The sequence below is a fragment of the Manduca sexta genome, chromosome 15 (assembly GCF_014839805.1).
Source record: "Manduca sexta isolate Smith_Timp_Sample1 chromosome 15, JHU_Msex_v1.0, whole genome shotgun sequence".
In the NCBI taxonomy this organism is placed as follows: domain Eukaryota; kingdom Metazoa; phylum Arthropoda; class Insecta; order Lepidoptera; family Sphingidae; genus Manduca; species Manduca sexta.
The window spans coordinates 6326741-6349416 of NC_051129.1; the positions used below are offsets into that span (position 1 = coordinate 6326741).

A 22676-nucleotide genomic window follows, 5' to 3' on the forward strand; every position below is an offset into this window, starting at 1 on the left:
ATACTGTGATAGCTGGCGAATTAATGCGTTTTGTTGCATCTGTTACGCTATTTCTCCAAGAATCTGTTTATTGCGAAGATGTGTCGCTATTTCCTTTTAAATTGATAACAATACGGAACATTCCACAAGGCGATATTTATACGGATTCAATCGATTTGCTAAAAATATCGGAGTAGATACCTACTGTTAATATAAGGAGATAAAATAAAATTTACACGATAAAGTTAAAATATGTTTATTAATTACACCACAAAATAGATCATTAGGTACATTTTCTCAGATTTTTTAACATGTTTTATAAATAAGACACCCGACATAAGTTATATAATTAAAATGTACAATAATTTGGACGTAAAAAAATAAAGTCAGGTAGGTTGTCAATCCTATGTTACAAATATTCAGAAGAATTTGTATACATTTGAAACATTTTAGGCTTTGAAATAGTTGCCTCAGGCGGTTATTTTGTGTGAATAGAGGCGATTAGTCTAATGTAGGTGTATAAGACTGAACCACGTAAAAAGCTTGGGATAATACTTAATAAACAGATTATCTTTAACATGCAAGTAATGCCTACGTAATGAATGTTAAATATTGCTCAATAAAATATCTTTTGGATCTATATCTACTAACGACTAGACGTTAAAACGTTTATGAACATTATTAGTAATAAAAATAGTAATTATAATTTGATCTCTACTTATTACTTTCTTCTAAGGAAGGGAATGTCTTAATCGCGCAACATACAAAGCTTAACTTAAATGCATTAATAAATAAACCTAGTAGGTACCATATACATAAGTAGAAAATACGATATTTACTTATAAAACGTGACAAAATTATATGGCGCGGAGGGCCCAAAATATTTTATTTATACTCTCCATGTGTTATACTCTTATTGTATCCACTCACTGCGGGTGTATTAATGGGATTTGTTGTAGGTATCCTTGTGCTGATATCCTGTGACGTAGCCGGAAGCGTCGACCAGGTCCTTCCTGCCCGCGATGCCCTTCCCTTTACCGGTCTCATCAAAGCGCTGCTTGTGAGATCCTGTGTACTTGCTCGTGTCTGTCAGGCGGTCGACAGCGGCCGCGGCAGCTGGCGACTTTGTCACCTGAAATTTATATACACGCACTATTATAATCATAATCTACTATTTTATTCATAACTAGCTTTTGCTCGCGGCTTAGCCTGCGTGAAGATTTTTTTCAGGATTAACGTCCCGCTATATATCTTAGTGGGATAGAAAGTATATAACTTTCCCAGGGCTTTAACCTATCTCCATACCAAATTTCATACAAATCCATTCCGTAGATTTTGAGAAATACAATAACATACAGACAGACAGAAATGCGGACTTTGTTTTATAATATGTAATATTGTGTATCCTAAGCGATAGAGTAGAAATAATCGCGAGGATGCACTGAAACCTTTCCATCTTCCCCATCTCTGTTTCTCATTAATCGTCAGAAACACCACATTATTCCTCCTGTGTGTTTATTGGCTATGCTTACTAACAAGGAATCTTTCTACTCGTTTACCTGCCTCCTGCTATAAAAAACCGGACAAGTGCGAGTTTGAGCTGGAGTGCGAGCGCTCCAAGGATTCCGTACAAACTAGTTTTTTGTTCTTATTAAAGTACATATTACGGTTTTTAGATTTTTTCCTTTCTGTTCCGTTCTGTAAGACATTGCTTCATGCCAAATCTCATGCTGCTAGATCAATTAAAGTACCCTTTGTTTGACTCCCTTATGGAATCGCGAAATATGCGACGTAAACTGTCATATTTTTGATCCCAATGACTTACTACTCAGTTTTTACACAGCTAAAAGAGACCGTGAACTCAGTACTCGATATCTCTACGTGTTCCTAAGAAAAAGGGTATTGACAGACTAGAGCTACGGAACCCCTAAAAAAGGTTTTTTTCTGTTAATATTTTAATAATATTTTTAAGTACTTAACCGTCTTGTTATTTATTTCCTTTGACGTTCAGAAAGAGTGCGTAGATAAACTTACATGTGATGTGATTCCGGGCTGTCCACAACTGGTGAGTTTCCTTTTTATATCATCCAGCTCTACCTTTTTGCTCTTGGCGAGATCGTCAAGGAACTTTTGGTAATCGTCAATGCCAACCTTCACTGACTTCAGCTTTTTGAAGTGTATGGCGGTATCCGTTGTAGTTATTTTCTTACCGTCGATCACTTTGGCTTGTTTCATCCATTTATCGCTTTGTGACAGTGTGATGTTTTTGCCATCTGATTTCGGATCGCCGAATTTAGAGAAAGCTTTGAAAGCATCCTGAAATCGTGTATTTAAAAGTTAGATAATTATAACTGTAAACTATACAGAGTGGAAGAAGTGTGCGTACTTGGTTAAAGCAATCTAAATATTTTAATTAGCAAAATGTAGGTATATGTAAATGTATGTAATCAGCACATAACTATTCCAATATTTACCCGTATTTTCAATTAATCTTAACAAACATCTTATTAGTATGTATATTAAAAACTTATTACATAGTAGGTATAAAAGGACAAGACAATAATCCTATGTGTTCCTGTTAGTAGAAATAAACTTAAAAGAACAGTGGGATTATTTCTCACTCCCTACTAAGTACAAAGCACGCACATAGAAAAAATTGGTCCTTAGAACCATTTTGAAACTAAGTAGTACAATTTCTCTAATTTTCACATATTCTATCAATTATTGTATTTAAAATTTATTCATTACCTTGAAGGGTATCGAGTTGTCGTCCCTTTTGTTGGGCGTTCCGTTGGTTGCCTCCGGCGCAGTTCCATTTTCAAGCTGGACGTCCTTCAACTCCTGCGCTACTTGCTCTACTGATTCCGCCGTTTCCGAAGACATATTTTTTTAAACTGGAATAACAAAATGTCACTTTTTATATAAAATGCAATGAATATTATAATATTGAAATAAAAGTTAAATCAAATAAAAATATATAATAATATTGAAATAAAAATTAAATATATTTGGTCCCCCAAAAATTACTTCCTTTACTGAACAAAATAAGAATACATATATATAAAATAAAACGCTACAAATTGTTTTGGAGTCGGTTAAACACAAAAATAAAAATATTTGATATGAAATCAATAAGCACTGCCGTTAAACCCCATTCAACAGGTGTAGAATCTACAATAACAAAAAAAATTGCAACTGCACTCGATCAATTGTTAATTTAAATCGATATATATTTATATATTCGTTCTTGATTATTTATTCATTATTAGCGTTGTCGTTTTGAAGCCATTGACATCCGCATCCAAAACACTTTAAGATGCAATACTGTTCTTTATAAGGTGTTGGTATCCAAGCTTATCAGTAAAACTACAAAGATTTGCATTTACAAAACATAAGACCCATATTAATGTGAGGCTTTTGAACACTGACACTCAAAGAAGGAAATAAGCTCCTTGTGGCGGAGCGTAAAGTCCTGCGTAAGTTTGGGACCGGTTAGGGAGGATGATGGCTCGTGGCGGATCCGGAAAAAGGCTGAGGTGAAAGATCTTGTGCCATAGTCCAGTATTTGTGCCCAAATTAAAGCCCGACGTCTACGCTGGCTTGGCTATCTTGAGCGCATGAAAGGAGATAGGAAAGTAAAAGGTATATCGTATATCTTAGTCGACCAACAGGTCGCCGGCCCATGGGACGGCCAAGATATCGATGGAGCGATATGGCGGAAGGTGACCTGCACCAACTTCAAGCTAGTAACTGACGGGTGCTGGCACAGGATAGAGACAGCTGGAGGACTCTCGTTTCGGAGGCCAAGACTCTCTTGGGGTTGCTGAGTCAACGGAGTAAGTAAGTACAGGTACCTTTGTAATTTGCAGGCATTTTATTTCAATTATTTGTGTTATTTGTTCAATTGTTCGCAGATAGAAGTTCTGATAAGTGTAAAAATTATATCTATATAATATGATCTAGCACTCAGGTACCTACCAACACTGGCGTAAACAAGATAATTATTGAAAATAACATAATGCATTTTTAATAGTCGGTTGATTATAAATATCATTCAATGTCTAAAAGTTATCGGCCATTTCCAAGAACGACAACAATAAATACATATTATGTATTTGTCTAATCAGGCATTTCCTTTTGATTACTGTGGATTTCTGTCAATTTTTCAGTATTTTTTAAAATAATTAAGTACCTAAATATATTTTGTAATGTTAAAATTCTAAACTTATTTCTAAGTAGATACGAGGTAGTAACTATAGAAAAACAATTTCGTATAAGCAATAGGACAATACCAACACTCATATCTTCAATTGTTACGTTTGTAAAGTCGTTAAAATACAATTGTAAGGTTTTCTGAGAAATATGCATCCTTGTAAATTATTACTTTGTATTTGTTGTGAGTTTGTATAAAAGTTCACCTACGCAGACTATAGAGCCATATATTTGTTAAAAAAAATTCTCTACCGATTACTATGAGTACCTAAGTAACAAATCTATGAGTACGAAAACAGCGGCTGTAATTTCGTAGAAAAAATGGTTGCATTCAACACCACTAGTAGTCTTATTAATAATTAATATCGGAATATGAAATAAGAATGACCCCCGTATTAGCCTAATGTAAGCTCAATAGCATAGATATGGGGATCAATCATAAAGTAGGTACCTGCAGACGCGATACAGACTAATATTTTTGACAATATAAATTGAGCGCATTTTATATAGCGCGATGGTTGGCAATGTTCCGGACTTCGCGTCGTCAAGGGGAATTCCTGCGCTGCGAGTCTGCGAGTAACTTAGTAATTTTATAATAAGGTAAATAGCAATATCCGGTTTTCCTCTAAATAATATCTAATCCATGAAGATTAAATTTTATTTATCTTGAGATTTATTGGTTCGAAAACTTACAGAAAATCCAGATTAGGTGTTCATAAAATCACTTTTATGCACCGTCTGTGACGTTGTATAAAATATACTGTCTATTTACTAAATCTATATAAAATGCATGTTTACAATCGCGTGACTCTAAATCTACTCACAGACTCTACTACTTTATAATTATCTGAAAAATATTAATAACAAAATGGCTAATGTAATGATAAAACTTTGTAATTGGGGAAGAAATATTTAGAATGGTTTCAATAAAAAATTTACATCACCACTATGAACAGCATTATTACGAAAGCAGTTAATTAATTCGATTGTACTTGTCTGAATTTGCGCACGATGTAGGGATAGGCTATTGAAAAGTGGGTGCACCAATTGCGCCTCCGCCTATCCCTTCGGGAACAAAAAGCGTCAGGGTGGGTGTGTGTGTGTACTTGTCTGGTTGTATATCACTGTATCAACTACGTAACATACCTTGTATTACCATGAATTAAAAAAAATGTTGCGCATCGCCTATACTACTAGAATTCACGTAAAACTATAACACCAAATTGCAATAAAATTCAGAAAAGTCAATTCATGTAGTTACTAATAAGTTTTTACTTCTACAAATATAAATAACATTACTATTGCGCTTTTAAGTATTAGTAACGAGAGGTACGAAGTATATAGATATACAAATTTAATGGCCATGATCTTTAAATCATGTTTACCTCACAACAAACTAGCTAGATATTCACGATGTAGTTTATTATGCAATAATATAATTTTAGGAGTGACTCATAGTCTATTGATATAACGTAATGAGATGACGTCATTCTTCCCGGACGGGTTACGAAGTATTCGTTTTGGTCAAGCATACAAAATGTATATGTATTGTATTATATGTAGTTGCCTATACGAAACAATTACGTGGCGTCGTATGAATGTGCATCGCATATTAATTTCTTATCAGGTATTTGTATTGTGCAATCAAGTGCTGCTTTTCTTTCTTTATTCCTTCTCAAACCTTGACAATGTTAGATATGATAAGATTATCATTTGTTCAGTATTTACTATCGGAATATTTTTTACTGGCGCCTATAATGGCAATATTGCAAATATAATTCCGTATATTTATAGACTTGTATCAGTACAACATGAAAAATATTTTAAAAATTAAAAAACAAATTAATGTGAGTATTTATTAAGTTTCACTACAACTAGAAATTAAGTTTCACTACTAGAAATTAAGTGGTTTCAGAAATCTTAAGGCGTTGAGCGTTCATATTTAGGTACAATCTGATTACTAACGCTAGTTAAATGTTTTTTGTACTCAGTTAATATTCTTGTAATGTCTAGACTCTAGACACAATAAAAATAAAAATAAAACCATCAGCCTTTTTTACTGAATAAACAAATGTCGATAAAAATAATATTGGCATGATGATTCTAGAAATTAATAGGTTTCTGTCTTGTCCTTGTAATAATGAATAGAATTTACGCAATGCGACATTTTATTCACGGCGTTTAAAGAACAAAGGTTCTTTATATTTTGTATTTTTGTAAAATAATCCATAACCGCAATATATAGGAACTTAATTTAAATTAAATTTAACAGGTAAGAACTTTATTTCAGAGGTCCTTAATATAAAAGCTATATCTGATAGGTTAACTTTAGTAGTCCGGCTAGAGATTCATTATTTGTCTATATTATGAATAAGCAAGCTCTGTTAGGCTAATAGTTGATACCGCTGAGTTACGACAAACGCCTTACAATGACAGCTTGCTGTCACAGTTTATATAACGAGATTTTTGTTTTCCGATTGTCCGAACAATCACCTCTCTTCATGATTCTTATTTCTTTTTTCAGCAACGCATCCAACATTTATTTGGAAGGAGAGATTCTAGGAATCACTTAACATTGAGTACTTAGTCTGTATACGCTATAAAAATCTTTTAAACATAAGTATAGTTATCAATATATCGTAGTAGTAGTTTTGGCTTGCACTGACCTCACAGACTTCTCGGGCCGTAACAGGCTAAATATTAGTGTTTGTCCTCTATCTTAATAATCAAGATTCAAGTGCACTACAGCTTTGGTCTGTAGGTCAAATCGTCTAAAGTAAACAATTTAATGACCAGGGCACCCACGGCGTTAAATCAGCGGAGGTGTAATAGCGCATTGTTACACGGATGCCCTCGCATTTGTAGAGTCAATTGATAAATAAATTTGTCTAGTTTCCTTATAGTTTCACATTGCCTCGGGAATTAGACTAACGTTCAAGGTCGAATAAACATAGCCAACCCTGGTGTTAAGTCATTTTCTTATTTAAATATTTGGATAAGTAAGAACCCACGTTTTTCAGCGCAACGTTTTGTGTTTATAAATTTTTAAAACGTGACGGATCTGAAATAACATTCAGAAACATTACCGTTTAGGCGTCTAATCGCATTTGATAGTGGTGACTGATGGGATGCTAAACTAAACTGTTCAAGTCATTACATAATGAGTTTTTGATTAGTTACCTACTATGGAGAGGGACTTCAAGGTGTTGGGTTTAAAGTTTTTTATCGATTTACCTACTTGTACAAAACAATATGATAAAGATACTCTGTGCATGGCACGAGGTGGTAATCGCAGCTGATGTTAATAAACAAACTTGTGGAAAACGTTCTATCGTTGTCAAGGTTAGTGATGTAATTGCCACTTTTAGCGCTCAAACGTGAGCCGTTACGACTATGGATCTACACAAATATACTTGCATTATAGATATAGTGGCGTAGCTATATGAAAAGATTATTTTTAAATGATGTTAAATTATTTCTATTTGTATACAAAATTAATTTTAATTAACGCTAATAATATGATAAACGAAACCTTTTACATTCTAAACACTTTATTATGCGGCACTCACAAGGCCGGCTAATTTTGTTCAAAGTATTATCGAATTTGGTGGCTCTACCAGGTTGATATCTACCATAGGAGACTCGTATGAAGTACATGTTGATGACTGATGAGTTTTATACGTTTAGTAAGTTTACCAATATTCTTATTTCGGGGTATCGCGCAGAATGAAAATTCGCGAATGAACGCTATGAACGAAATTCTATTAAAAGTAATAAGTAGTGTATCAAATTCCAATAGAAATCTTTACAGAAAGCAAAGTTTTACACGCATAAATACCTTTATGTAAAGAACTTTATGATTTTTTTTTATTATATATGCTTAACTATATGAATAAAGCAAATAGAATTAGCAAAATTCTGCAACACAACTTTTCTGAGAATTAAGTAGTTGATAAAATTGTATTTACTTTATTTCTACCTTGAAATCGTGTACAATAACTATATACTATAACCAATGTAAACATATTTGCATTCAACTCTGTCAATAGACGTGAATATATATTATGTTCATTACCAAGTACAACATACATAGTAAAATTGGAATCAAGAGTAATCAATTAGGTAGAGTCTAAAAATTAATACTCTTCGACCTTTCTTATATTATAAATGCGAAAATTTGCGAAAATGTTTGGGCTGTTTGTTAGAAGTAAAGGCTGAAATAACTAAACGGAACTGTATGAAATTATTATTATAAAACGTATAGATCAGGACCTTAGAAAAAAATATAGGCTCCTTTTATCGAGGTAATTTGTTTCGATGAGAAACAATATATTTCTTTATAATTTCTTTTAAATAGACGGCGCTGCCGTCCTACATTGTTTAAGCGACTTTTGTAGTGGGAAAGGCTTTTCAAGCAGGTGTAGCCGCGAGTAACATCTAGTATGAAATAAATAAAATGTGATTTTATAGCTTTAACAGTTTGTATGAAAACTATGTGCCAATAGCTGCTAAATTGATAGAGCCTCCACGAAAGTATGTAGTACCTATTAGGATTTACATTGTGTAGGCATGCAAATTTGAATATATTTTAAATAGAAGGTAGATTGAAATAAAATTATATGAGATATTTTGAATAGAATAGAGTATACTAATAAATTAACCGTAATCTTGTTTTATGTACCTATATACCATTTAGTAGGTCATAAAGACAAAACAGCAGTGATTCCTAATATTTGGTCATATTGAGACTCGTTTACCAAAATCTACATAACATTGTATATAATTATGATGGTTAATTAATGGTAACTACTCATTTAATACTAATTGATATTACAGGACGCAGCAATTTAATCAAACCTCAAATAAATCGCTCGACGTATTATCAGATAGCTGTTTATACATAACATGTGTTAGCAGTTAGAGTATTAAATTATCTAATATAATATCAGCGTGTCATATAGCTACCTACTTAATAGTATCAGATAAATTATTTGTTAGAATATTTTTCAAAAATGCATCACCTAGTTGCTACGATCACTGACTACTGTATTTTTAGACATATAGGTATAGACGCCTACTTTTATTTTTGGATACTTTATATGAAGGCTACAGCAGTTAGCTATTACTTTTATATCACAAAGAAAATCAGCGGATAATTTGATAGATAAGCCTATTATCATCATATCAAACTTTTTAAATGATTTAATCGCTATATTTAGCCGTACAGAAGCATTACAATAACGCGCGTGTCTGGGCATAGTAATGAAATTTATGTACCGACCTACTACATCGTGAAATGCATCAACTCGGCCGTAAGCCCATTTGGTTAGGCGGAGGGCAGATTATATTTATGCCGCACCATAGAAATAGGGAGTGCCGAAGTATTCGAGGTAGACGATAAACATTTTACCCCTCGCAATTTTCTTTGTTTTGGTCATTAAATTGAAATTAATATTCACGCAACTTCGTGTGTTTGCTTAGTTGCAATATTTTTTTATGTAAATATTAAATTATGACTAACCATTTTTGTGCAGTTTTATCTTTCCAATTAAATACATATAAAGCAATAGCCAACAACCATGATGATAAGGGGTAATACCTACTGTATAAACCGCAATAACACTTTTTTTGCCATTCTAGAGCCAAGTAGGATTATAAACATTAATAATTTAGTTTTTTTTTAATATTCATCTCTGTAAAAATAAACCGAATATAAATATAATCACTCACGTTGGTGCGTCAGGATGAGATATGAGATCACATACAACAACGTGTGCGTGACGAGCACTGTTTGGGCGGCGCACTCTCTACGCGGTTGTAATGTAACTGGCGCGAAACGGAAACCTACGAATAGCTACGAATGTTCACCAATGTTTGACAACACCCGAGAGATGCGCAAATCGCGCTTCGAACACACGACGCATGCGTACCTACTAGTAACTACTTACTACTATACCTCTACATTATCCGATGATATTATCACATTTAGGTATGTATAAAAGTAAGTACCTTTATAATTATAATATAGTAGGTATCTATACGGATATTACGATATAAAAAACCTTTGTACCTAAATATGGCATAATTAAAGTTCAGATAAAAGGTGAGCAGAAAAAAAATACAAGTTACGCGTATAAGTATGTGTTACAAATAAAATATTAAATTCGACGGGCGAAGGCGACTGCTTACTATAAAAATCTATGTATGAAGGTAAACATTATCACAGTCTATTCGACCACTTAATATTATAGTACCTTCCTGCTTTAAATAATATAATATCCACGGTAGCGCATTGAAGAGTAAGATGTGTCCTGAGTGCGCGTATAATTTTCAAATCAAACTTTGTTCTAAAAAACAGCTTTGTGCAATGTGCATATTAGGACGATGCCTGGTGGTCAGATTTAACTCCTACCTAATACTTTTTTTTCATTGAAGGCCTGCAGTTGACGCCGGGAAATTCTGCGAACAGTAGGTATACAGGCGATCGCCCGATTAACAATCGCAGCGGTCCCGGAATATAAGGGAGAACATGTAGTAGGGGAAGGAGCACGGTTACCGAGATAGGAGTGAAGAAAAAGAACGCAAAATGTTCGTAAGTTTAGGCTTCAATGTGTGGATGCTGCTATAGACCGATTTCAATGAACTATCCTAACCGCTAACTACGCGTTATTTAAGAATAACTCGATCATCATCATTCTTGATTGATCCATTTTCACTATGTATTCTATGGACTACAGTAATCAGTTATAAAAGTACTAATGGGTGGGTACCGTATTCATCGTATTGCGTGCCTCGGGCTCTCGACTAGCGACTAATACCCGTCCATGCACGATCGTGCATTAAGTGTGAGGATAAAGCTCGTGTGAATAAAATGTTTTGAGAGAATGAGCAGGGAGAGAACATAGATATCTTAATCTATTAGGTTCTGGGACCTTTCCCTGAGCTCCCTGACCTGCGTAAGTTAAGCAAGGTTTAATAGTCTAATATGCAGTTAAGACGGCATGCATATTTGCTAAGTTGAAAATTGAAGCAATTTAGAGTTATGATATACCTACTAAGGGTACATAAAACCTTGTTGAACTTCGTTAATGCAGCAGAACTGGTTTCTAGGTATGATATATATGATAATATTAACAATAATCTATATTCATTATTGCCACACTTTTCATGGAACTTTACCTACTTATCTAAGTAATTCTCTATCTTAATCCAGACTTTGTCATTTTTTTTAAATAAATTATAAACTACGTTATAGTAGAAAGCCAAAATTGTACATATGTTGTTTAGGGTGGGTATTATTTTAAGACTCTTTGCAAACGGCTAGCCTATTATCTTATGGGCTAAACGTAAAAACCAGACACGACAAAAGTTACGCTGTAACTGTGGTACTCACAGCTCGTACGAGCTTGAGCATTTTTTATGTGTATTTATGCAACTAAGAACATAAGATGACTGTATAAAGTAAATTTACTGCGCCCACTGAGGCCCGGATTGGGTCGTCAGAAAAATGGCACTAGCCACTACGCAGCATTATATGGGAGACATCAATATGGCCGTTTTATTTTCATAGTAACTAGAATAAATTTGTAGTTGGGGCTGAGACGTACAATAAAAAATATGGTGGTTTTAAAAAGTAGTAGCAGTAGAAGATGACCTCAAAATTCAGTAGGTATTTAAGTACAACTCAATCAGGACTTCTGGGGTGGCCGCGGACTACGGGTGGTACGGAGGTGGACCAAGACGAAATACGCCTGGGCCTACACGTCGCATTTCATTGTATCGCTTATGGATTCAATTGCCTTTTTTTCGTAGAAACTTCATAAATTTCTCAAAACTAAGTAGATTATACCAATTGCTTAGACGAATCTATAGCCATACAGACGTGTGCGAACTCTGTCGCATTCCAAAACAAAGGACTATCTTTAATCTTAACTGTATAGTTACTGGGCATTAATGGTAATATAACATGACAGAATGCAAAGTTGGTTCCTATCTTGTATGTTCTGAGTGATAATAGCCCTTTTAAAGGATAAGGATATATAAGATTGTGTAGGTACCAGATTTTAAGTGATCATTAATACGCGCTTGCAGCGCAGAAGCAACGGTGGGCGACTAACCAGCCTCTGCCACCCTGGAATCTGAAGATGTTTAGAAAACTCCACTACGGCATCACCTGCCTGCCGTAAAAGGCGACTAATATGGGAAATAAGTGTAGTAAGTATGTGTGTGTCGGTGTGCTAAGATGGAAATGGGCTGGCTGCACTGGGTATCACTGCACAGGTGTAGGTGCGGAACACGACTAGGCACCTCATTCCAGAGTAACCCGCATTCACCCCTAATGCACCGTAGGCCACTGCAGGATTTTATTGGTATGTTGTTGAATGAGGTAGAGTTTTAATTTAATGAGTTTTAGATAAATGAGTGAATCCCTTTCTAATCGAATTTCAGCCACGGCAGTCAATCTCAATGAGGATCAGCCATGGACGCAGGACATAACGATGTCGTGTGACGGGTCGGCCACTTCCTTACAATATGATTAAGGAGGCCGACGGCAGGCATATTCGTCATACTCGTGAACGGGTGCTGCTTGTGTGGACTGTTCTGCCCATTTCGATTGCTATAACTTATTGCTAGCGTTATTTTAAGTATTATATTTCATGATTCTTGAGAGGATTGTGCACTCGTATGGAAATTTCTTTTATTAACTATTTTATAAGCATATAAATAAACTGCTCTAAACAGCAATAAAAAGAAAACAATTGTAATTTTTCTCTTTTCTGTGTATCATGTACTGTAGTTTATACTGATTTTGAAAAGATCAACACCAGAGTTTCTTGCCCGTTCTTCTCTGATGAGAACTGCTTTCCGAACTGGTGGTAGAGTTAATATTGACGGTATCTAAATAATGTATAACATATTACAGGTTCAAAAAAAATATTTCATTCCATAATATTATAGGGCACAAGTTTGTGCGCAATACACAGATGCCCTTTCTGTTCCTTCACTCTCATAGTCGACAGATAATGCGACATGCCCTGAGAGAGACCGGGCGCAGGACCAACGGCTTTACAACGGTTTTCAGAACCACAGGGTATCACACCAACCTTATGACTTCGAGTTGCAACTGAGTAAGTAGTAATAAAAAATATTACGGCGGTTGCCCGACGTTTTTCATCTCTCCGGGAGGGTCAACACCAACAGTCGTCCAGGCGCCCATGCGGCTGGGCGGTAGTGGTAAAAACACTTTTTGCGAAACACTTACTGCCAAAACAAAAAGAGGGCCTTTCACAACGCGATTATTATGAAAGGCGCGGTTTTTGCTGGCTTTCTTTGAGGTGAAAATGCTTTGAACCGCATTCCCAGCATTTTAGCCAGATATTGGTATTTATAGAAAATTATTCCAGTTTCCTCTACATTCATAGACAAAAAGTAAGACACACGTCATAATAATAACAACATTTATTTTATAACAAAAACTGATAAAAATTTTAGTATAAGGTATCTACTATTACATACCCAATTAAATTATAGTAACATTGCCATTTTTCTCTTCATACTATGTACATGTATATTATACATATAACTTCTTTATTTTACTTACAATTAAAGCATGGATTATTATAACTCGCCACATTTGCATATTTTGACCATCATAGCTGGTTTTTGCATAAATGTTTAAACACATGGTATGATGCATATTTCCACTATAATATGCGATATCTTTTTTTTGCTTTAGGACAATGAATTAAATATTATGTTGCATTCTAGACATCCAAGCTTATGAAAAAGGCTAAGTAGGAAAATAATCCAGGATTAGAAATTTGTCGCAAGTACGTAATCCTATTATTCGGCGTCTGAACTTTTTCTACACACAATTAGTGTCAGCTTAGCACCCAAGTTTATGAAAAATAAAACAATATTACTATGCCCGACACCGAGAGTCAGCGTCATAGTCATACCAATTATCCAATAATTACAACTACCTACGCAACCGGGGTAATCTAGTCTGATTGCGAAAATTTGTAAAAATAAAATGCTCATCGATTAAATAGAAATAAACATAATTTTATGGAATGTTACCAGCAAATTGTATACTGAATTAAAAAAAACCTAACACCTAATTAATCTCACATGATATTGTATTATAAATGCGATAATTTGTGAAAATGTTCGGATGTTTGTAAGAAGAAACAGCTAAAAGAATTTAAATTAAATTTGGCACACATTTAGACCAAATCATGTATTGACATAGATATGAACACATAAATCTTAAATAGGTAGCGCTAGCGTAGTACAGGTAGCGTTCAGAATCGCCAGTGTTTTAACGAAAAAGGCATTTCACGCAGGCGAAGTCACAAGCAACACCTAGTGTTGCATACTTAGGCGTTTTTCCTTCATATTATATATAGGCTTTTCAAGTTGTATTCATGTTGTGGCGACGATAGCATAGTACGGCGGCGATAGCCTTGTTGGGAGTAAAATAGACTACCGAGATGAATGTACGCAGGTTCAAAACCAAAGGGCACACAACTCTGACTCTTGACAAAATTATGTGTGTATTTTTTGACAATTATTCTCATCACTTGCTTTAATGGTAAAGGAAAACATGTTGAGGAAACCTACATACCTCTATAGAAATTTCGAGGGTGTGTGAAGTCTACCTATCTACACTAGGCCAGTATGGTAGACTATGGTCTAACCCATCTCATATTATACAGGGCTGATATTATTATATTATATTATTAAGTGATACCTATAAATCGGTCCCAACTTATAATACATACTACCTAGTACCTACATAGTGTACCTGTAATAAACAATTTTTCACAGATATTCCATCTTCATTGTTCCATAGTAAATTTTAGGGTAGACTAGGACATTCATAATTATAATTTACTTTTCTTTGTGAATACATTTTGTGCAGTATTTAAATATCCCCCTGCTTGCCATATCTTGTCAAGTTCTTCCATTTCTCTCTTGTTTGCATTTAAAAGTTTACTTTGTATTACTCCTCGTATCAAGTTTTTAGTAGCAAATAAGGAAGTTGAAGATAATTTTGACACTTCAGTAATCTTGTCCCATACTTTGCTTTGAATTTCTTCAGGTTTGTAAAGGTAATTTACAAACCCACAGTCTAATGCTTCTTTTGCTGTCATTTTATGATTAAACATCAACATTTCAGCTGCCTGAAAAAAGTAAAAATTATAAGTAGGCGTTGCTATTGTGGCGAATGTCATGCCTGGGTATGCAGGCCTGGGTATCCTGGCATTTGGTATTTAAATAGGCATAACCTGAATTATTACCCAAACAACCACTTAACTGGACGATTAGGCTTTGTCAAATCACAATTAAGGCCCTTTTGCACATAAAATATTGATTAAACAACATGCCCAGTTTTGTAAGCTATATGTTCTTAATTTTCTACCTACCAATAAACCAAATTATTATTACATATTTATGTTATTATTGGTAAATATGTTTGTACATACAGTTCACTTGTGCAAGTATACCAGTTTTATGAACACTCATATAACCCAATTAAATCAGATTATCAACAGTCTAACTCATAGTATTTTTTTTTTTGTTGCAAAGAATGATAAGAACTTATAATTTAAACAATGTTTTTACACCAGCAAAGCCTAAGCAAGTGATAAATTACCTCTAATGTATTTATCTTTCATTCCTAGATTGCAATATTCTTTGACTGACTTTGTTTTATAATAATCTTTATTATTCTATTATATCTATATAACCCACAGCAAATGTGTTATGAGACTATAAAGGTGATTGATATAAAGATAAGAAGTTTATTATCTTGCTTTTAAAATTTTTACAGTATAGTTTTTTTTATCCATTTCATCCTCAATGATGTTTTATAAAGGCAACTCTTATTCATTGTCTGGACTTTAACCATATCAGATTGCATCAGAATTAGTTTGTTCTTAGTGTACTCCAGTCCCCTATTCCATACTAAGCCTGATTAAAAAATATATAGTATTGTATGCATTATATAATTTAATGTAATTAGGACACATTTTCAGAACACTAATTCAATGTCCATATCTTAAATGCAAAATATCATTATATTAAAGTATAGATTAGAATTGTATTGTAATAATGTCTTAGTTTAAGACAAAAAAACCTAAGTGAATAATAATGTTTGTCTAATTTAAATAATTACCTTTCTGTCTCCTATGAGTCGTGGGAATGTATATGATGAGCAACCTTCAGCTACAATACCAAGTTTTGTAAATGGCGTGTAAATATATGACTGGAAAATAAAGATAACACATTATTACATAAATATTTTAAAAGCTCATAAAAATATTCTTATAAATCTAAAGTATTAGTAATTAAGACTTATACTAATAGTATTTAATTGTTGTAAATCATATTCTAGGATTACTTACATTTTCAGCTGCAAACACTAGATCACATAAGGCTAAAGTAGTGGCAGCAATACCAATGGCTGGCCCATTTACAACAGCAACAAGTATCTTCGGGAATGTTATGAATGCATTTATGTAGTCACTTAAAATTCTTAAATTATTCTCTGAGGGCTTCTCTAAAGCTGCTGAGAAATCATTACCACTGCTATAGAAATCTCCGGCGCCGGTCAACACGATAACGGAAACATTGTCATCCTCTGCAGCTTCATTTAGAATGTTTTTTACTCGTATATACATATCCGCATCAATGGCATTTTTTCGGGCCGGTTTATTATATTTTATGATTTTTACGGCCCCTTGGTTTATTTCGATAATAGTGCCAGAATCCATTTTTAAGCCAAATATTAAAAATGAGTAATGTTTCACATAAATACTTCAACTTATGTTATAGATTTTTTTAATGAATATGAACATTTAAATACTTTGCGTTCCGCCAAACTTTAATAAAAATTTACAGTAATTACAAGGTTCTATCGGTGGAATATATTATGTTATGAGTGTTCATTGCTAAATAGGAATTAGGAAATGAAATTGACAAATGTCAACACAGTTGCCAGATGTATCCTTGTAAAACCCTTTTAGTCATTTCACATTATTACGAACTTTAACCAAATTTATTCTTCCTTTCGAAAAACGCCCCTCTAATCCCGGGTCGAGCAATTTGGGTTTTTCGGCTTAGTATCAGCCCGGTCTAAAATTTGTGCCCGATATGGCATTAGGATTGCCCCCTATCACATTATGGGACGGAACACACTTATCGAAAAGTATAAATGTGTGATGTGTGTGCGTGTGAAAAACGCCCCCATTTCACCATAGCGTTTGAATTCACTTAATTTGAGTAAATCTTTCCATTTGGCAACATCACCTACAACGATCTAGCTAAGTTTTAAAACCATGCAGCCAAAATAAATTATACATTGTTGTAATTATTTTCTTTATAATTTATACCGTTTATAATTTATATAAACATAAGGCAAATAACTGGTTTTAAATTTTTACAAAAACAACTACGTCTTATTCTTTGAAAGTTGTAAGTAATCATTTTGATATAAACCTAATATTATGTAAGTTACAGTACTGCGATGGTATATTACCTACTCTATGAATGACACTAAATTGACCTCTAATGACTGCAAATTTAGTTTTAGGTTATATGTAGTGAATAAAATATTTTCTTGATCAAATTTCATGTAACAGTGGAATGGTTAGATTAATACGTAATTTAGTTAGGAATAGTAAATTATTTTTTAAACTCAGTTCTAACATTAATTCACGTGATACACAAATATATATACAAAGAAACTTAGGTTTTACTAGCAAAATGTTTAAATCAGCAGTCCTTAATCTTCATGAGGCTTCACACGATCAAGTTCAAGAATTTCTGAACTCTTTCGACACTGTTTTAACCGACTGCGATGGTGAGGCACTTATAATTTTCTAGATATTACAACTGAGATTTGATAACATCATACTTTTAATACATATACCATCTTTTAAAATAATTATGGTTTGATATTTATTCTGACTAAACGCATAAACTGCTTAATGGAATTACATGAAATTAGACTTTTAAATAAGCCATGCCCTGGAATAATGTAAAGTTTATTTTATATCACTCAGAGTACATGATATGATTTATATTCCACAAAACAACATACATACAGATAAAGCCATTGTCAGCAATTAGCTATTTACGCAGTGGTGTACCATGGGTACCCGCCAGAGACCGACAAAGTTTACCACCCTCTATTTCAGTGTCGGCCTTAGATGGCGCGAAGATTGAACAGTCACAAAAAATAATCTCTGTTTAAAAAAAATGGCAGTGCCTCCCATGCCTCCCCTTTTCACAAACACTATGTTATTTCAATTTGATGCTAGATTTCTCACAAAATGTACAAGAATCCAGTAAAGCTTAAAATTTATCTCCTCTAAAGGACAAATACAATTCAACCACTGCTAAGAATAAATCATTATTAAATTAAAACAAATTCCAAACTATAAACTTAGTTGAAATAAGTTCCCTTGTTTAAGGGTTGTGTCATATCATATAAGTATATAAAAGTTAGATTAAGATATGTAGGGTACCTTGTTTTGTATTTTTTTTAATAAAGCTATTGTTAATCAAAGCTATTTTTAATGTTTCAGGTGTTTTGTGGATAGACAATAATGCTATACCTGGATCAGCTGATGCTATGAACTATTTTCGTAAACTAGGAAAGAGGATATTTTATGTGACAAATAATTCAACAAAAATTCGTAGAGATTTTGCTGCAAAAGCTCAACAATTAGGCTTTATAGCCAGTGAGGTTAGTTAACTTGGAAACCATTTAGATATTTTATTCTTTAATACATAATGCTAGACCTATTTATTCATAACAAGTCCATTACAATTTACTGCACTTAAAGAAATTTTAAACTCATCTCAATAATTGTATATTATTAAACTAATTTTTGCATAGATCAATTTTTTTTTTCTTAATGGAGAAGTCTAATAGGGTACCGGACTCATTTTTGTTCTTTACTATTATCAAATATTTACATAATATAAATTATAACACAGAAGGAATTATTAAAATCCGGTAAAAAATTAACCAGTTATAAGTCTTTGAATTTCGGTGGAAGGGGTAATTAATAAGAAACAGAAAAGAGACGAAATAGCCACGTGTGACGTCATCGGACATTACGACGCGTGCGAAAAAACGAGATGAAGCGATATCCCCACTTCACGCCCACTTCGGCACATAGTAATATTTGAAATATGAATTACTGGCTCATTTTTTAACCAATTTTAATGCAGTTTTCGCAAGAAGGTTTCTTTTTCGTATTATTAACCATTACATATAGAATAATGTACAAAATCAAACACAGGACGGTCCCCTATTCTCATTAATGTTTAAAGTTATAGAATTTAGTAAAGTTCAATATTTAATTATTTCCTTTCCAGGAAGAGATTTTATCAACTGCGTATTTGGTGGCCCATTATTTGAAAGGCATAGGGTTTACAAAAAAGGTTTATTTGTTAGGCTCTAATGGCATTGGTGAAGAATTGAAAGCTGTTGGTATAAGGCACATTGGTGTTGGGGTAAGTAAACATAATTGATAATATTATACTGCAAAATCAAAGGTCTTGATGACATGGTTGCTTACCTACTATCCTGAGATGTTTGATGTCTTGTCTTATTACAAAGGATATAACGCATCACAACATTTTTGAGACAATAAAAATTGGCATATAGAATAATATCATTCCATGCAAAATTTTGCCAGTTTACACTGTCATGCAGGGTAAATTGTTATACATTGTTTTTTGATATTAGAAGTAATTAGGGTCTCAGTTGTTATAGAGAGTCATGGGAGGTAATTACCACCCGGCACCCCATTCCACCCCCAGTATATACATCTGACAGTTTTTTTTATCTATATCTCTTTTGGTATGTTTAAATATTTTTTCTACAAATTGGTTGAGTATAATATTTTTTTTATATTTTATTCCAGCCAGATGAAGTTAAACCAGACTTCAAAAATATGAAACCATCAGAACTAGATCCAGAAGTTGGAGCTGTAGTTGTGGGCTTTGATGAACATGTGAGTTACCCAAAATTCATGAAAGCCGCATCCTATCTCTCATCTGAAGAGTGTCTGTTTATAGCCACTAACACTGATGAGAGATTTCCAAAAGCTGGTTCCATTGTAGTGCCTGGTACAGGTACTCTGGTGCGAGCGGTTGAAACATGCTCAGAGAGGAAAGCACTTGTCCTAGGCAAACCCCATGCTTATGTGAGAAAATTTCTGGAATCCTGTGGCCTAAATCCTGCAAGAACTTTGATGATTGGAGACAGGTAAGACAATTTTTTTCATAGATTACTTATGTACAAAAAAATCCTACCAATAATTTTTTCATGTAGGTAATTGCTCATCGGTTTTAATCGCGGCGATAGCCTAGTTGGGTGTGGAACGGACTGCTGAGACGAATGTCCGCAGGTTCAAACCCCAAGGGCACACACCTCTGACTTTTCTAAAAAATCATGTGTGTATTCTTTGTGAATTTATCGTTCGCTTTAACGGTGAAGGAAAACATCGTGAGGAAACCTGCACATCGGAGAAGTTCTTTATAGGAATTTCGAAGGTGTGTGAAGTCTACCAATCCGCACTAGGCCAGCGTGGTAGACTAAGGCCTAATCTCTTTCAGTAGTAGAGGAGGCCCGTGCTCAGCAGTGGGCAAGTATATAATACAGGGCTGATATTATTATTAATTGCTCATTATAAATACTTCAGTGACTTTCCAATACTGTAGCTTTTTTTTTTCTTTCAGATGTAACACCGATATTGAGCTGGGTGTAAGGTGCGGTTTCCAAACTTTATTGGTGTTGTCTGGAGTCACTTCTACAAAGGATATAGAAAAAATACGCAATGAGAAAAAACCACCATTACCTGATGTTGTCTTACCTAAACTGGGGGATATAATTTCTCTAGTACCTTCCTAGTACCAATTGTAGTGAATTACATTAGCTAATCATAGATGTAGTAAGCCAAATAGGTCAATTGTTAAAGAATTGTAATAACTTAATTTTAAAGTATTTCAGTGTGATATTTATCAGTAGCTAATCCAGTAATTGCTCTCTAGGTTGGTGTTAATTGTGGAGATTTTGTTCATTTGATGATGCATAATTTTGTACATAAAGTTAAAGCTTAACGGCTTATGACTCAAAGTCTTTAATTGACCACTCACGGTACTATTTTGACGGTAGTCTCCTATTGTCAACTGACATGGCTAAAAAGCGAGGTAGATCAAATAGGGACTTTTATTTTCTCATTAAAACCAATGTATCAGGAAGTAAAATTGTGTGCCATGGGAAGGGATGGAACTCGCCACCACCAACACGGCAGTCCAGTGTACTTCCCATTATATTATTAAAGCCATTATATTATTGCTTGCATTGTCAAGTTTCATGACGTAATAACACTGACAAAATGAACATAGCATGTCATTAACAGAATGCTAAATTTGCAGAGCATTATTCAGTCTTTTATTGCTATTTATATTTTTAATCTATGTGTAAATACAGAGCAAGTTATGTAGATAAATATATACTGTTTTTATGTGAAAAATACAAGCCAATGAGATATGATTAGTACGTTTTTTTATGAACCCACAATCCTTGGTAAAATTTTACTTCAAGTTAAGAACTTTTAATCAGTAAATTAAGACCGATAAAAAAAAATGTTATCTTATTAAGTAGATTACAGTGCTATCTTGCGCTCCGTTTATTTCCGTTTACAACTTTGCAATTAATTGTTTGAAATATATTAGATGCAATGAAAACTAGCGCAATCAGCATATTTCATGTCGAATACCTACAGACCACTTTCAGTTACGTCACCTTTGTCCATCATCGCATGCAAAACATACTTTGTGGCTATTTTTCTATAACTGCCTTCAAAGAGTTGCCTGCATCGGGTACGTGAAACTTGCTTGCAAAATGCAAACCTGCATTTTAAGATTATTATTTAGTTAAAAGGAATTTAGGTAGAAACTCCAAGTATATTCTTAAATTTTGACTGACTCGATGGCGTAGTTTAATTGCATGCGCCCAACGATACCGCTCTGAGGTCTCGGGGTTCGAATCCCGGGACAGAAAAGTGATTTGGAGTGTTCTCATCAGAATCAGCACGAAGTCTGGAATTTGTGCCACATATGGCGATAGGACTCTATCACGTCATGGGACGCAACACACAGGGCGAAAATTAGGTGTTATCTTAAAATTCACATAATTTGTACCACATGCACGTACTAAATAGTCACCGATTACAAAAAAATGATTAAAAATGGTAATGGTAGCATGCTGAAATTATACTGAACCCAACAAACAGAATTATCAAAATTCTATTTCATTTTGCGGAAATCTCAGCATCGTCGAAGTTTAAGTTTAATCAACGAAATTCTTACTATCAAAACATCGTTAAAGCTTTACTAAAACCCAAAGGTCCAATATCAACGAAATTCTAGTGGTGCTAATTGAAAGCTAAACGAAATTT

At 33.9% G+C, this 22676-nt stretch overlaps 3 protein-coding genes across 4 annotated transcripts; 1 reads left to right on the forward strand and 2 right to left on the reverse strand.

The window, feature by feature from the left end:
* Positions 1–219: 219 nt before the first annotated feature.
* Positions 220–10129, reverse strand: LOC115446885 (tubulin polymerization-promoting protein homolog). Its single transcript, XM_030173706.2, has 4 exons — positions 9922–10129; positions 2728–2873; positions 2014–2295; positions 220–1111 (listed from the first exon to the last, which is right to left on the reverse strand). Exons 2-4 carry the CDS (start codon positions 2860–2862, stop codon positions 920–922), a joined length of 609 nt encoding a protein of 202 aa, XP_030029566.1. The 5' UTR covers positions 2863–2873; positions 9922–10129; the 3' UTR covers positions 220–919.
* Positions 10130–13632: 3503 nt separating this feature from the next.
* LOC115446903 (enoyl-CoA delta isomerase 2) lies at positions 13633–17171 on the reverse strand. Its single transcript, XM_030173738.1, has 3 exons — positions 16602–17171; positions 16373–16462; positions 13633–15377 (listed from the first exon to the last, which is right to left on the reverse strand). The coding sequence occupies exons 1-3, from the start codon at positions 16968–16970 to the stop codon at positions 15078–15080; spliced, it is 759 nt and encodes a 252-aa protein (XP_030029598.1). The 5' UTR covers positions 16971–17171; the 3' UTR covers positions 13633–15077.
* Positions 17172–17427: 256 nt separating this feature from the next.
* LOC115446901 (glycerol-3-phosphate phosphatase) lies at positions 17428–21769 on the forward strand. 2 transcript variants are annotated; one of them, XM_037438841.1, is made up of 5 exons: positions 17428–17670; positions 18786–18946; positions 19585–19722; positions 20136–20479; positions 20953–21769. In XM_037438841.1, exons 2-5 carry the CDS (start codon positions 18833–18835, stop codon positions 21122–21124), a joined length of 768 nt encoding a protein of 255 aa, XP_037294738.1. In that variant the 5' UTR covers positions 17428–17670; positions 18786–18832; the 3' UTR covers positions 21125–21769. The 2 variants fall into 2 exon arrangements, with proteins under 2 accessions (XP_037294738.1, XP_030029593.1); XM_030173733.2 differs by lacking the exon at positions 17428–17670 and adding an exon at positions 17749–18058.
* Positions 21770–22676: the final 907 nt, after the last annotated feature.